General features: G+C 45.0%; 5 protein-coding genes across 5 annotated transcripts; 4 read left to right on the top strand and 1 right to left on the bottom strand.

Annotated features, from left to right (window-relative positions):
• Positions 1 to 769: 769 nt before the first annotated feature.
• N7509_003886 (NADPH oxidase family protein) lies at positions 770 to 1,561 on the top strand (the record flags this gene model as incomplete). Its single annotated transcript, XM_056628523.1, has 1 exon — positions 770 to 1,561. The coding sequence occupies one exon, from the start codon at positions 770 to 772 to the stop codon at positions 1,559 to 1,561; it is 792 nt and encodes a 263-aa protein (XP_056491257.1).
• Positions 1,562 to 3,611: 2,050 nt separating this feature from the next.
• On the top strand, positions 3,612 to 4,925 carry N7509_003885 (uncharacterized protein; the record flags this gene model as incomplete). Its single annotated transcript, XM_056628522.1, has 3 exons — positions 3,612 to 3,984; positions 4,046 to 4,335; positions 4,389 to 4,925. Coding segments are annotated over 3 exons (1,200 nt in total), but the record flags the coding sequence as incomplete, so codon positions are not given.
• A 4,851-nt stretch (positions 4,926 to 9,776) lies between these two features.
• On the bottom strand, positions 9,777 to 10,985 carry N7509_003884 (uncharacterized protein; the record flags this gene model as incomplete). The annotated part of the gene is made up of 2 exons (XM_056628521.1): positions 9,777 to 10,386; positions 10,468 to 10,985. 2 exons carry the CDS (start codon positions 10,983 to 10,985, stop codon positions 9,777 to 9,779), a joined length of 1,128 nt encoding a protein of 375 aa, XP_056491255.1.
• A 1,848-nt stretch (positions 10,986 to 12,833) lies between these two features.
• N7509_003883 (uncharacterized protein) lies at positions 12,834 to 14,475 on the top strand (the record flags this gene model as incomplete). Its single annotated transcript, XM_056628520.1, has 3 exons — positions 12,834 to 13,480; positions 13,547 to 13,634; positions 13,849 to 14,475. 3 exons carry the CDS (start codon positions 12,834 to 12,836, stop codon positions 14,473 to 14,475), a joined length of 1,362 nt encoding a protein of 453 aa, XP_056491254.1.
• A 692-nt stretch (positions 14,476 to 15,167) lies between these two features.
• On the top strand, positions 15,168 to 15,992 carry N7509_003882 (BTB/POZ domain-containing protein; the record flags this gene model as incomplete). The annotated part of the gene is made up of 1 exon (XM_056628519.1): positions 15,168 to 15,992. One exon carries the CDS (start codon positions 15,168 to 15,170, stop codon positions 15,990 to 15,992), a length of 825 nt encoding a protein of 274 aa, XP_056491253.1.
• Positions 15,993 to 16,322: the final 330 nt, after the last annotated feature.

Here is a 16,322-nt window from a genome sequence, read left to right as displayed (position 1 = left end):
CTTGGATTTTGGGACCATTTTTACCTTGATTATCAAGGGTTTATCAATAAATTTCTCCGAATTTATCTATCAATGTTCAACGGGCAATTCTATCATAACGCAATATTCATTTTTGCAGGTATGGTGGTTCAACATGGCGATCAGTGACCCAACTAGCTCATCACCAAAAATATCGACTTTTATCGACTGATTTCTCTTTGGCATCCCATGCGCTTTGAAATAGCAACTCAATGAGATTACTGTATAGTACAGTACCGTGGGGCTATGGATAACCCTCTCATTCTTGCTATCTGTATGGCGAGTTTGACGATCATACTGGCTTTTACCCGACGATATCTCCGTCCGGCTTCCTTGAGCAGTCTCCTCCCAGACTTCTTAGTGAGACATTTTATCTACCCCTACTGTCTCTCTCGTCACCGATTAGTTGGGCCATGGACACGTTGGGATACCCTTCTCGCTATAAGCTACTCTATCATCAATATTCTCTGCCTCTTACTTCCTCGGCCATCTATTGATCACATCTCCCGCATGGCAGGTCAAATTGCACTATTGAACACGCTTTTTCTGTTTACGCCGAATATAATGCTTTTCGCGGATATCCTTGGTATGTCATTGTCCACATATCGAAAGCTTCATCGTCTGTTAGCAGTTACGGCTCTACTCATGATGTGCCTACATATCATAATTGAGGCCCCAAATGCCACTGGTTCTTTATCCGGCAAAATCGATAATAGCTTTTGGGCAATATTGGTAAGCTGGCGTACAATCTATGTATCTGGATACAGTACTCAGATCATTCCAGGGGTCTCTATCTTTGATTTTAACGATACTTTCAACCCTGTCATTGATTCAACGTGTGGCATATGACCTTCTACTACGGGTACATCAGGCTTTAGCTGTTTTCTTCCTTTATGCTGCATGGGTGCATGTGCCCGCAGATAGAACCATTTTGGTGCTAGCCATTTGCCTCTCTGTCATTGTGCTCTTCGGTGCCCTCCTATACCAGACATGGTCATTATTTTACTGGAGTGGTATCTGGACTCTCCGACGGCAGTGCTTTCTCCAGTGGCCTAGTCAAAATGATATACAGGAGGAGGACTGTAATATCTGGCCAGATAGTGACGCTGTTATGCTGAGTTTGACACTCCCAAAGAAGATGAAAATCGATGCTGGTCAATATGTCAGTCTTTGGGCGCCAACAGTGGGCCTGCTTGCATTTGCGCAGCTACATCCTTATATGGTCGTATCTTGGGCGCCCAGCGAGCAGAACACTTTACTGCTATTCTTGAAGCGAGAGCGAGGGATATCGCTCAAGATCGTCAAGAAAATTAGGTCTTGTTCCAGGGCTCCTGTGAAGATTTTCGCTTCGATATTGGGGCCGTTTGGTACTGTTGAACCTGTCGAGCAGTATGACAGTGTACTTATCATTGCCACCGGTCATGGAATAACGGCGATAATGAGCTATGTCAAAAAATTGATGCAATTACATGCCCATCCATCTACGCGGACCAAGCGTGTTCATTTCATCTGGCAGGTGAAGGTAGTTGGTATGATCCTTTAGAAAATTATCCCTGTTGGCCAGTGCTGAACAAATAGATACGATGTTTCTAGTGGGCCAGAGATTCTTAAATGAGGTTCTCAGTGAGGATAATAGAACTCAGAGATATGTAGGTAGTGAGAAATTCTAGGTACCTTCTACGCTAAATTTGACTAGTCTATCACAATTTCCGTTTATGTGAGAGAGGGAGAAATAGAGAGCAGGTTGGGTACTCGCGGGTCTATTCACAGAGGTCCGGCAGATTGCAAGAATATCATCAAGCTTGAAGCGGCAAGGTGCATGGACGGAGCAGAAGGTCAATCGCTATTGATTCTCGTATCTGCTGAGACCGGAGTTCGGGATGACATTCGGGCGACAACATATAACTTGCTTTATCAAAATATATCATTGGTTGAACACGATTTTCAGCCATAGTCGTACAACCTCTTTTTATGGTATCAATTTATATCTACTGAATAATCACAATATATAAATGAGGCGCGTTGTACGAAGGAGATGAGCCCTATCAGATAGCCGGGCTTGCATCTGGAAGGCATCACAAGGGGTTCCTACACTTATCGGATTACTAAGAGTCGACTGAGATGAACATCGTCAACGTACCTTGCTTAATTCATCAAAGGAATGGCATTCAACTGAGCAGAGGAAACCTTGTACCATCGAATATTCAACATCAACATCAACACTCGGATTCTCGTGGGCCTGTTTAGACAGCTCCGTGGCGACGAGTCTCAAGGTCTCTCGATACTCCACATACCCCTCCTGGATAATATGCTCTATGCCCCCTGTCACTGAGTCAGCTAGACCCTAAGCCCCAATGCTGCGGCATACCAATCTTCAAGACTCCATTTGAATTGAATAATATCTTCTCAAGCCCAATCGAGGAATGACCGTATTGGTTCCGCTTTAGGTAGCTGAGACCCTGAAGAAACTAGCTTTTTATTAAGTACTGAAAATCATTTTTGCGCGTGGTCATACCTGATGAATAATGCTACCTATTTCCAATTCACTGAGGAGAATACCGCACGAGACGATATTGTCTAAAGATATCGAGACATCGTCGTGGAGGTAGTATATTTTCTTCCCGAAAAGGAAACACTCGCGCACTTCGAGAATGTTAGAATGCCTTACATTCTTGAGAATGTCCAAAATCTTCTCCTCGCTAATTCCTTGTTGGTGGATCTCGCGGACTGCCGCCAGCTGGTAAGGAAATGCACGCGAAGTGACAACGTAGAATTCTCCAGCCAGATCACATCTATACACTGGTCGAAAAGTATCCCATGGGGCCTGCTTTCTAATTATCAATGTCTCTCTAATGTTTTCCCTAGACTCCGCTATATCATTCAGAACCAATTCTTTAGGTGGTCCTCTCATTCCCATTTGCGGTGGCCGTATTCGATGACTAGGCATCTTGCCCTTGACAACTTTATTCTTCGCATTTTGGAGCTCTAGAATATTAAATTCGGTAGTACGACTTGCCGGATTCTTAATTGGCATCTTGTTTAAGCCCATGGGAATTGATCATATGTAAAGCACGTTGTATTATATCTACTTTTAACCAGAAAGCACTTTTTGTCCTCAAAATAACGTTCAACAGATACATTCATTCTCGAAATCGCCTTGACTAGTTCAGACTGAGATTCTCTTTCTCGGCCCCACGGCCAAGGCTTTAGCGCGGATCATTAATTGCGCAGTTCTCAGTAAGTTGAGGGCCTCTGTGCAATGAATCCTGTCTCGTATTGTATTTGCCCCTCGTAAAGATGCTCGCTACGCCTTGAATGTGGGGTAAACGACGATAATTACTGTACTAGATAAGGTGCATATTACAGTAGTGGGTGGCCAGCCCAATTATTATCTGCGCCCGGGTCTTGGCAGCGGGGCCAGGAGAGAGTCTCTCAGTTTGTAGTGGTCAAGGCGATTTCGAGAATCACTATATGCACCACTTTCTCATACTGAAGTACAAGCGATTCCCCTGGAGATCTCATCACGCTCCTTATTGAATTATCCCATACTGAATAATGATGGGCAACGGGCTGGCCTTCATGATGATCCTGAGATTGATCGACTTCATAAATTTCTTGGGACTGTGAAGGTTAATTTAGATGATATTTACTTTGATCCTAGTGATACGAGGGTAATCGACCCAGCAAATGTGGATCGCCTTTACGGCATATTTGAAAAAGAGGGTTGTCAGCACGAAGCCCCTAAGCACCGTATTCCGGTGACTATTTCAGCGAGCCAGTTTGAGCTGGCATTGAATACAGCGGGCATTGTAAGGAATGATCTGAATAATCCAAGCTCAGCAGAGCTTCCCCTGCTGCAATTCGAACGCCATGTACGTGGTCTACACGGTCAACATCGCATTCTGGCCGGCAAACGCTATTTAGCACCACGGAAACAGTGGTGGACAGTTGATCTCTACTTGAACGGTAAGACTGAATCGGATTTATCTGTTGAATCTATCTACATTGAACACTCAACCACCTTTAGATATCTGCCATGGTCTAGAAGAGATACTTATCGAAGAATATGCCAACGAGAAACCGTATAGCGAGGGCCATATATATTACAGACTACGATGTGCCAGTAGTGCCGCTGATACTGATTCTGAGCTGAGATGGACTGCCCGTCTTTCATCGAATAGCCAGCTGCGTCTGAAATCATTTTTGAATGTTGCTGATCTCCGAAACGCCCTTGATCTCGTTATGCTTATGCCGGGACAACGCCCAGCATTGCGCATAAGTATGTTCCACCGTATCCAAGCTATCAAATGTAATGAGGTGAGGGGTCTGTTATTCATTGCCCAAATAGTATCCGCTAAAAGTAATTTTAGGAATTATGTCGATATTTGAATCATATATATGTCTGCTGGCGGGGGTTCGTCGGAGGCAATATGGCAGATCTGGCTAAGATTAACTACGAGACGGTCAGAAATCTTGAACTTTTGGTTCCTTCCGTGGAGGTTTCAATTTTGAATAGTCTTGTATCAAGTGGCCAGGTTCTCTCTGAGTTTAGTCCTGTCCAGCGAAAACAGATTTTGCTTAGATTACGCTCTTTTGGTGACCGCATTCCGTCGTTATTCTCTTTCTTCGAAGATTTTAAATGTTTTGAAAAATGGGCACATTGTGTGCATCGTCTTTTTGAGCTGAATGGTCACACTGTTCGACAGAGAATGGACCGGGAATGGAGACCCAGATCATTCTATATAGAGACCGGAGAGAATGCCTATTCCGAAGGAAGTCCTGCGGGGTCCGATGGATTCGACTTAGCATACCGACAGATATGGCTCTTTGCGATGCGCCACTACCCGGACATACCCAGAGCAGCAAGAAAGAACCCCAATATGTGGGCTCGCTGCAGAGCGAAGTAGACGAGAATATCCTAGCTAATATGGCAAAACTGGCATCTAAGCTCGGGTTTCGGTCCAGCAAAATCCACGATCTTCTTGAGAGGTCACCAGACCATCTTATGGCTAAGCAGGCCTTACTCAAAGCGCGCAAAAAAGACCAATTCTCGTATGATGAGCATATTTTTGAATCACTGGTTGAACGGGTTGTAGAGTGCTTCAATGCAGCGACGCCGAAAAGCCATGATATTTCTGAAAGACAGCAACTCCAGACTAACCGAAAGCATCGCTGTGGACACCCTGTCAAATCTCAATTTCTTAGCTGCTCTCAATCTTTGTTTCTCGCTAGGATGCATTGGGATTGGCTGATGCCCGCAAATGTAACAGCATTGCTAGTGCAGCGGAGTATATATCTAGCTTTTTTTGGGCCATTATCAAGTGGCTCAAATGAGCGCTGTATTGCCAGGAATCAACCTGGTGAACTACTCGCTTCAGATGGCAGAGCCTATGCGGTGATTGACATAGGCTCTAGATATGAAGGCTCTTCTCGATTCTATGACGCTGCAGTGGATAGTATGATGAATGATATCATAGACCAAGAGGCACTGCCACGGAGCGCAGTAGACTGCCAACCACCAGGGACGTTCGTGACAGCCAATAACAGAGATGGGCCTGCGCTTGAAAGATTATCTAATCTCAACGCCGCCGAGAATACCATGATGAATGATGTGCTTGACGAAGAAGCTTCACCACCCAGAGCAACATACCCCCCCTTCATCGAAGACATTACATGAAGTGCCTTCTCGTCTCAACACTTCGCAGGAAGGCATTATATATGACGTTAATAACCAGGAAGCCTCGCTACAGATACCAGAAAATCACCTGGCGCTGAGGACACAATACGAAGGGTCGTCCCCCCTTAATGCCGCGGAGGATGATATGATCAATAATCTTCTAGAGCAAGAAACATCATTACACAGACCATCTAGCGCTAAATCACTTCAGAATGTTTCTCAGTGGGATATTCCAGCCTCACCCAACCAGTATTCAAGGTCTGAAGTCTCCTCGTCATACAAGAATCAGCAACGAGCGCAAACTTTACATCAGCTTCAGGAACAACCAGGGTTCTCTGAGCCACTTCTCCAGGGGATTATGCAGCACTTCAGATCACAAGGTGTGCCTGAAAGTATTATAACAAATAACAAATCTCGTCCTCTTTCATCCTACTCTGAACGGTCCTGGGAGACCCCATCTATGGCATCGCGGTTGACTGATGACAAATTGTCCAAGGGCAGGTCAGGAGAGATTTACCATTGGGAAACTGGAAGGTGGCATATGGTCTTCAAACTTTCATTAGATGAAAAGGAGAGCGTAGAGGCGGCATTTGAAAGATACCAAAATGAGCGATACCAAAACGAGCACCTACTTATTTTTGATCGTAACTTGCGAATAGTCAGTAAGAATTCAATTTGGCGAGCTTTGAAGCAAGAGGGCATACTGTTACTGATCCCAAGGAAACTGAGAAGCGACGTCGGCAGACGGATAAAAGCTCCCTTTTAAATACTTTCTCAAATCAGTATCTGAGAGAAGACAATTGTCACCTCACTTGTCGAGTCATATATCAAGTGTAGATTTGTGACAATCGTCCTATGTCTGGGGCTGTCATGAGACAATTGTCTTAAATCTTTGTCAGTCTTGTGATCAGTTAATGGATATGACTCAATCAAATCATAGGCCGAAAAGAGCATCAACTAGCACTGGCACTCGCACAGCCTGCATAGTATAATACGGCACGTCAAATTTACCATATGCAAACTACTTTCTAGGCTTCTTGAATACGACTTTCTTCACATGCTCATGTCTAATTTGATTCTTTGAAAAATCTTCTCCCTAATAAATCTCGTACCCATAATTCCCATATCTGCGAACTATTGACCGTAAAATAGCTGAAGCAATAGTTAATCCGAGCGCAGACCATGTAATCCCTAGCATCAATCTCCCTATATACGCCTCCACCTCGATCATTGGTATTGCCTTCAAAGCTGCTTTGAGTGACATGTAGATCGAAGTTGCAATTATCGAACCCGCCATATTCGAAATAATCGCTATCTGAAACCAATCAGATCAATCCCTTGGATATAATACAGTTAACTCACACTTATCAACAACCCACTTATCTTATCACTATGCTCATACATCGGGATAGCGGCGCTGATAAGAGATAGTGGTGTGGAGACGAACCCAATGAAATACATAGCCGTCATTGCCTGCGTAGCCCGCTGGTATACCTTTTCTATTTTGATTATTCCTTCGGGAAGAAGCTTTTCCGCCAGGGAACCTTTCAAACCAATAGTGTCAGTGATATTAAATGAATACCCTGGCTTCGGATGTGTGCAGTTCTTCGTTTCCGCAGAGTCTTCTTCGCAGTAACTTAAAAGTCCGATAAAAAATGAGCGCTCTATGTTATTCTTGATAGCCTCGACATCATTTTCCACTGAGCTAGCCAGAGTAGAAATGCTATTGATAGCGCTATCTGCAGCACTTTTTATACCACTCGTGGCTGTGGGTAAAGGATTATTCACCCCTAGGGTCTCCGCACTCCCATCAGCGATTGAGTTGATTTCATCTGGAATATGACGTTCGCTTATAATATTGTTGATATCATTATTAATGCTAGAAGAGACACTCTTTATCTTCGCCTTCAATACGATAGGAAAAAATTAGCATGAGAGAGCATTTTAATCCGGAAATCTTACCCGTAGAAAATATATTTCCTTCTGGGGACTAATGTTCTTTGTACAGCTGATACCTATGAAAACTAAACAGATACATGCCAATAAAAGCGGAAGAGATGGTAAAGCTTTCAAGATTCGTAACCTATATTTCATTTTGGAAGAGCATTACTATTGTACTCTCTGTGACCCTGGGTGCTAATGGACTTATAAGAGTAGGATGACCGGGTGTTGACGGGCCGTTCATTTATATGGAGTGCTCATTTGTGGTCCCACTGTGATAACGTATGACCTGGATATCCAAAGGGTCAGTATTTATTCAAATTCTTACTCACATCGTTAGGTTTGGTTGCTTTTTAAAGGCCCTCAAAAGTTTGGCTTAGGTGGACTTATATGAACGCATGTTGGCGAGCGTTTAACGGTATATCTGTGTCCCCGGTCAGGTGTGTTATGCATTTAAACTACACGTTCACTTTTCCACCAGGCCGGGATTTGGCACAAAAACAATCAATTCGTCCGCAAGACTTCGAATTTGACGTCTTGATAGTAAGATAATGAAATGTGCTGCAATCTGCAAACGTGGGTTGTGGAGATTTTGAGGAGAGCCATGCCGGGTGGGGGTGGTCCCCCGTATTGGAACCCATCAAACCACTCAAGTGGCTTGCACCCTTTCGAAACTGACATCACATTTATCAGACGAGAGAAGGCCGGGAAGATCGTCGGACCGTTATAGCAAAATGCATCATATGCACGCAGATTCGCCGGAGTCGCCCAGGAATAAAGAAAAAATATTTTCGCTGCTTGTCTGCATTCTATGAATCCTGCGAAGTTTGTTTTACTTGGTTTGTTAGCTTGCTGTACGTGCGAGTCTCTGCAGGGTAACATTCCGCATGGAAACAAGAGCAAAATTAGCACAAATGCATTCTCAGCGCCAGATTCTGACGACTAATATTGTGGGTCTAGAAGCTAACTAGTTAATCAAACTATCAAAAGGACCATGGTACCCTCTCATTCATGATGTAATTCACCTGCCGAAAGTTTGACTTCGCTAACTCGACCATACGTTCCTGCGACTGCCAGGATTGATTGAATCGAAAAGATTTACTTCACGAGCTTCCCGCGATACAGTCGTTCTCGAAATCGCCTTGACCAGCACTGGGCATTCGGGCACGAAACTTTGACGCGAATAATAAATCAACGTTTTCCTCGGCTCTCGTTGACACCTCCCAAAAACCAACAACTAATTCTTGAATAATCCATCTTCCACCTCTCCAATATTTCTCCTGGGCTCAATCCACATTATGCTTGGCTTGTTTTGCAACAATTATCTCAGTATTTTTCCTCTTTCTTAATGACACAACCAACGCACGTTATGTCTTCCAATTCCGCTTCCCTCAGAATAACTCCCTGGCTACTTATCGATCCAAGCTTATCTGCTATTTCCGCAATAATTCTATCGCTGGGACTCGTTCCGTTTGGAGAATTTATCCAAATATGGACATCTGCTCTTCCTGAATACTCAAGTACCCGTTCCATTGCATGTTATAGAAGTTTTCGAAGCGTATTATCTGCCTGATGACAAATATCAACTCACTGGACCAGTACCACAGAAATTGACAAACTTCCACGATCATCTCCGTTTGCTTGCTCTCCTATTGCCTCGTCGCCTCGTCGCTTGTTGGCTTTGCAGTGATCGAACTTAATATTATTGCCACTGAAATCCTTCTTTTCCCGTGCTTCACTTTTCTAAAAATCCGTATTTTTATCCGGTCTAGTTCTCTTTATACTATGCTCAACCTGCGTCGAAGAGGAAGTCGCCCTACGAATAGGTGACTGACAACCTCCAGGCTTTGGCCTTTTCCAATCATGTGCGTTATCTAAAATAGTTCCGGAATATTCGTTCAGATTTCAAGGCCTTCGTCGTAAAAGCTATGGTCAGACCAAAGTTGCGGTAGCCACCTCTACATAAATAACTAGACTTGCAAATATCATGTGGTTTCTTTAGTCTTCTACTCGAACGCCTCCGACCGCGATCGCAAACTGGGGGAAGTCGCTCTAGCAACAGACGACGAAGGTGAGTGGCAAGACTGCCGTGTTAAGAGGGGAATGTGTGGAAAAGTCCTGATCGAAAGATAGAAAATTATCATGAGCCATTTGAGGAGGCTCGGCGCCGTCTGATGTTCCGTTTCTTTAGCTCGCGAAGGTCATCCGGATTGAAAGGTGGTAAAGGATGATAATTTGCCGTTTTTAACTCGGACTCTTCGGGAGAATCGTTGTCGGATGAATCTAACTCATAGATCTCTCGAGCACCATCACCATAATCATGATAAATACTTTTTTTATCCGTTTTTTTTGTTGGCACGAGTGCACCCGTCATCTGGGGATTTGAACTGTTCTGGATTTCTTCCTTTCCTCCACTGATGGTTCCATTGGCCAAAGGGCGAATCCCGGCTGATTCATAGAAATTCTGGGAGGGAGTAGATAGATGGTAAGAGCTGACGGTCTCCGGAGCAGCGGCTTGAAAAGAAGAATTTGTAAACGGAGGTAGACTAGGATTTTGGGTTTGTATCGAATTAAATCCAGACTTATCGGAGCTAACAAGTCCAGTTTTGATCACAGCCCTGGCATTTTCAATAGACGGTCCTTCGATGTTTTTGATAATCACAGCGATGAGTCGTATGTTGTCAACAGCTTTGGTAAGATCTCCAATATTGTCAAGTCTGTTTATGGATGCCTTAAGCTCGCGCTCTGTTCTAAATGTCTGTCTTTCTAAGGATTTTCTGGTTGATCGAGATGTAAGCTAGTATTTCGGGATCAAGGGAAAGGTGACTAACATTCTAGAAAGTAATTTTGATTTTTTCCCAAGGTCACTGTCCGGAATTTTTGAGTAATTTATGGTGGCCAACTCAAGCATGGCAATGGTTCCCAAGAGATTGAGACTAGCTTTCACACTGCCCAATGCGGCCAATGGAAGTTGTAGTTCATCTTTGGTGAAGTGCCATCGGACTTTTGCTAATATCTTGCCGAGTGAAGTTGCATGATCACCTCGATATAGCGGCTTCAGCTTCAATTTGATTCCCCGGATTTGGTTATGAGCCAGCTTTGATTGGCGCCGGAGTCGCTGATCAAGCTTTTGTTCCAGGGCTTGCTGCATTACGCGAGTAGGAAGTGGCGCGACAGCGTCGTAGAACATACTGGCCAATATTCGACAGTTTTGTACCTCGTAACGAAGAAGCCGAAGATCTTCTTCGGCCATGCGAAAGTCTCGGGCAAAGCGTCGAAGGCTGATACTACATGCGTCGAGTTGGCCAAGTAATGCGATCCCGGCAGCAACAGTACTAAACGCTTCCATTATGAAGGCGCCTTCATTTACTAAACAGCTAAATCTCAATTTCGAAAGGACTTTGAGCTGCCTTTTATCTCACGCAAATGAGGCTCTTCGCCTGACTGGTATTGCAAACCAATGGAAGAGTGCCACGAGTACTTGGCGTCCCAGAAGGGTGCCTGAGCGGCGCGCGTAAAGGTTGGACACCAGCCCTTAGCGCGAGGTCCGTGTACCGGCGTTTCAATCGATTTCGCCCACTTAGGGAGATCGTGCTCGACCAGATCCCCGAATCTCGTGCACTTGCACCGACACAAGATCTACAAAGGTGACACCAGCTCCCGCGATGAAAACTAATACAGTAAAGTACTTTTATTTCTCTTCCGTGCTAACTTTCTACAAGAAAGACACTTTCATGCTTGGCATGCTTAAAATGATTGTACACTTATCGCCGAGTGCGTCTATTATGAATGATTCTAACACGGAGCTATTATTGTTGACGCTTATCCCATCCACGGTCAAATATTAATACTTATTCTCGCACGCGTTACCACATTCGGGGAAGACTTTATATGCTGATATAGTTGCCAATCCAAATATAAATGAGACCAGCGATTCGAAACTTTGCTTATGTCATTTGGCACTGCGGTTATTACTCATCATCGAGACTCTTCCCATTGGCCCATTCGAATTCAAACTCATCTCCGCTTTATCCAAAACGCTCCGACGCTGCTTTTCGCTTCCAATTTCTATTACCCCCTGACTTTCGTTTCAGGGCCGATGCGTGCAACGCGCGCATCTTCAAGTACCAGAAAGCTACTATTTTTATTATCTGCTCAATAAGGTCTAGCTTATCTTGGCATTTAGGGTCTGGGGAACAATAAAAGAGTGTGGGGGTGACACCGATTTCCGGGAATACTGTAATATCCAATCAATTTATGCTGTAGCATAACAGTAAGCAGCGGAAGGGACTTCGAAATTTCCCTTAATTTTGAGCTTTTCCAGGGTATCCCGAGTTCTAATTTCAGGACTTGTATCATAGAGATGAGTATTATTACTGTTGAATACGAAACATATTATTTTCTTTGCCATGTGATTAGGGTTTGAAAGAGAATCTCTCTCTTTAGGACATGGGGGGAAATGTTGGAGGCTACTGTACGGGAAGGATGCTGGACTCAGAAAAGGATGAGTCTCCCAGAATCTCCAGCAGTATTCAGACGTATACTGTACAGTACATAGGTATGACCGCTATTAGTAAACGTTGGGAGAATCAACGCGCAGATAGTCCCTCAATGGGTCTTGATGGCCGTTTGCCGACACTCGCGATTTCCTCGTGAGCAGAAGAGACAACCAGGGGTTGCGGACGGCGGTTCTCAGCCGGACACGCACGTGATACTACAGAGGGCTGATTTCGTTGGCTCGTCGGATGGGCTAGAGGTGGGTACCCACAGCAACCTTCGATCGGCGGTGGGCTTGCACTTACTCGCGTTGAGGTTTTAAAACCACCCACAAAGTATTGAATTCAAAGGACCCCCTGGTCAATTTTCCGACGTTGCAGCAGCCTTAGTGATGCGACCATATCCAAAATGACACGTAAAGACTGAATCGTCGTGCATCTGCTTGCCATAAGTCGCGTGATAGACGACCACTGGCTCACTTGCACGTCGCAAACTCCCCTGCACTTGCATGCATGAACCGCCTCACTGTTCCTTCCCCTCATCTGAGGCTCAGCTTGTTGACCTCAAAGCTGTCGCTACAGAGCCAGCGTCCTCGTGAGATGACCCTGAATATATAACCACTCTTTTCCGGCAGAAATTTGAGGCCACACGGTTTCCCAACGCTTCGCAATCCCACGATTTGGCAAAACAATTCTCTACAATGCCTGCCGTCAATGCCTCATCATTGAAATCAGGAGAGAACGATACTCTACCTCTAGCCAACACAGGCAGTCTTGAAGGATTTATTAAATACCTGGGTATACTGGCCTCAAGCCCTGAATCTCAGTTTGCAGCTACCGTGCTTGGCGAGATCACGAAACAGCGCGAGCAGATTCAGTCTCAAGATGAAGAGTTGAAGGAAAACAAAATCACCATCAATGGAATGTTCAAAGCTAACCAGGATGAAAAATTAAAACAGCAAGATTCTGCTTCCCAAATTGAATCCCTTCGTGCTACTGTTCACGAGAAGGAAATCGAAGTTGCTGAATATTCGAGGAAGTTGGAATCTCTACAACAAGAGATAGTCAATCTAAAAGCAAGTTGCTCCCAGGAGGCCGCGAAGGCCTCACAGTCTGTTAAAGACATCACTACATTACAGAACAATTTGAAAGAAAAAGACAAGACGATAGATCAGATGAAGACAACGGGATTGAAGTTGAAATCAACGTTATCTACCGAGCAGAAAAAGAGCAAAGAGCTGGAAGCTGCCAATGCCTCGATGAGAACAGAGCTGCAGGCAATCCGGGACCGTATTCAGAATATGGAAGACTTCACAGTCCAATATCCGGACATTGACGATGACTTTGTGTAAGTAGTGTCCGATGGTTACAGTAGAAGAAGGTTTGAACTGACTTCTGTCGCCTTTGACCACAGGACAGCGGAGTTTAAAAACCTCTGGACCTCTGCTACAAACGAACTATTCCCTATCATAGAGCAGGATGTTCCCGAAAATATTCTCAAGGTCGGTTTCTGGAATCCTTTTCTCCCATGCTGATGGAATCCCATGCTGATGGAATAAAAAGGACAAGATCGTATGGGAGTTGCTTAGGAAGGTAGACATCGTTTTGCCGCCGAACTTTCCACTGATTCCCTCAAATTCATCGGCAGCCAAAGCAATACGATTTGCATTGATCCTGGCAATTCTGTTCAGGGAAATCAATCAACGGATTTTCCAGCCCAGCTATTTCCTGTCAGAGGGCAACAATCTTCGTGAAACCCTCGAGGATCTTGCAGGTAGCAATGGCGAGAAGGAAGCGTTTTTCCGTCGCATGCTTCTCTCTATTAACCCAGATGCTGAACGCAACGCTCTTAACACTGAGATTCGAGCTGTAGTCCAGAAAATGCTCTCTTATGCGGGTGGCCTCTTTCCAGAGTCGCAGCTTGACTTGTTCTGTACTAAAATAAAAAAAATAGCCCAGAGCGCGGCCGAGGCTTGGCTCCCAATGCAGCGCTCGCGACAAAAGTTTGCGACAGACTTCGAACCTTTTGATCCCGAATACAGTGAATGGGATCGTTTCCCTTTTGCCGGTGAAGATAAAAAACTGGTAGCACCGGATCTTCAGGGCCTTTATATTCTCAATGTCTTCCCATGCATTTCCTGGTTGGAGGATGACGACTATGACCCACTGACCAAGGTTATACAACTCCGCAGCTCTCAGACACTTTATTTGGCAGCGCAGCAGGAAGCTGCCCAAATAGCAAGCTGTGTCCCCGCCAGGAGGTCTTCGAATCGTCCCAGGAGGCAATCGACTGCAGGTTCGAATGGGAATCATTTTTTAGGTGGAAGTTCGGCCAAGGTCTGACCTTCAGGCTGTGGAAAAGGTTTCGGGTACGCCAAAAACCCTAGAGATTGATAGGGAGTATGGACAGAGTGGCATCTAAGGTGTATCTGCCTCGGATCTACTCTTGAATAGGTTTTTCGGTCATGTAATACCGCAAGTTCACTTTTTTTGCGTGATATGATATACTAGCTTTTGACCAGCCGCTTTTTCGCGAGAAATGGGAAATTATTCTGGGAGATATTAGATGAAGAAAAAGAAGCTGTGAGCCTCATCTCATCAACGGGTCGAGACGCCACGGTATGCCAGGTGATGCGTGTGCGGGCAGGAGCATTCCGGTATCGGAGGTCCCACTCTAGAGCCAGGAACAGCATCATTGGCCGGTTGTGCCTCTAGGTGTGATATTGTAACTCCAATGGACCCCTCATTAGTTTCAAATTGGACCACACTAGCTCTGCCGATGTAACCGTGGCTACATCTTGGCGACGGCCCTAGCTTATCGTTTGGTCAATAAGAGTCCAGTCGCATCTCTTGACTGGCTCCTCACGAAATCTTTACTTCTCGAGGCATAGAACCCATGATCGCGGCTTATCGAAAGTCGGTCGGCCCAAATTTGAAATGGAAGAATCAAAGAGCCATTTGAATGCTAAGTGAGCTTAAAACCACAAACAAAATGCCAGGGATAGGGGATATACTAAGCCTCATCAAGGGCACTAATGTCTGGCATTGTGAAGCTAGATGTGGGCGAGTCTCGAGCTCCATTTGATGTGCACCTGGAGCTACTTTGTGCCTGCTCCCCGTACTTCGACCTCTTATTTAGCAAGCGTACGGAGAAATCGCTTGATGACCAAGCTATTCATCTTCCGGACCTGGATCCAGATCTCTTCGCGGAAATAGTTCTTTGGATGTATTGCAGCAAGCATTCTCTTGGGGGACTTCAAAGGAAGAAAATGAATTTCCTACTGAAATTGTGGCTCTTAGCCAAGAATCTTGAGATCCCGGAGCTACAAGACTCTTTGATGCCGCTCTTGAAGGGACGAGCCCAGGAAGATACCCGAGAGATTCTCTGCAACGATGCAGTCGATCTCATCTACACTCAAACTTTGCCCAACAGCCCTTTACGGCACCTGGTGGTAGATATCTACATAAATGGTTCCAAGGCGGAGCGCAAAGCAATGAATGTCCAGGATTCTCCACGTCAGTTTCTTGAAGAGGTCTGTTGGGCCCTGCCAGACGAAGGGAAAGAATGGATGGGGCTTCCATTACCTTCGCTCGACCAAACAAATCGCTACTATGTTAGTCATTCACTGGCACAGACAGTATATGCCGATTTCCGAGAAGAAACAGACGATTTCCGAGGAGAAACAGACGAAATAAGGCAGCCTGCAACCCCAGCACAAATGAGGTCTAGAAAATTCAAAAACCTTCCAACGCACCACAAAGGAACGCATTCAGTGCAAAGATCATTCAACAAAGGAAACGAAGCTGAGCCATCTGGGGAGCTGCCACAAAATGAGCATGGGTCTAGTTTATCTCAATAAGCTACATAAAAGATGCGAAGTCCGACTTTGCTTTCTGGTCAAATGATGATGGCTGATATTGAACTGGGTCAAGATGTGCCTCTGCAAAATCCCATCAAGATGTATCTTAATGCTAGGCCTCGCGTGTCCAAATATACCCCTTATTCATTGAGCAAACATATTTTATTCAAATAAGACTAGCTGGCGTATCTTTATCGATCAAATATTTTACTGTCAGATCGAGGTCTAAGCCCCAAGCTTCCTTGAACCGTCACAACCCCGGCTCCGACTCAGCATGCAAAGCCCAGGGCCAGTATTGAGTGGACTAAGTGCTGCGAATGGTTTCTATCG

The sequence above is a fragment of the Penicillium cosmopolitanum genome (assembly GCF_028827165.1).
Source record: "Penicillium cosmopolitanum strain IBT 29677 chromosome Unknown utg000005l:1.0-4006212.0:1.0-4009387.0, whole genome shotgun sequence".
Lineage (NCBI taxonomy): Eukaryota > Fungi > Ascomycota > Eurotiomycetes > Eurotiales > Aspergillaceae > Penicillium > Penicillium cosmopolitanum.
This window is presented reverse-complemented; position numbering and strand designations above follow the sequence as displayed.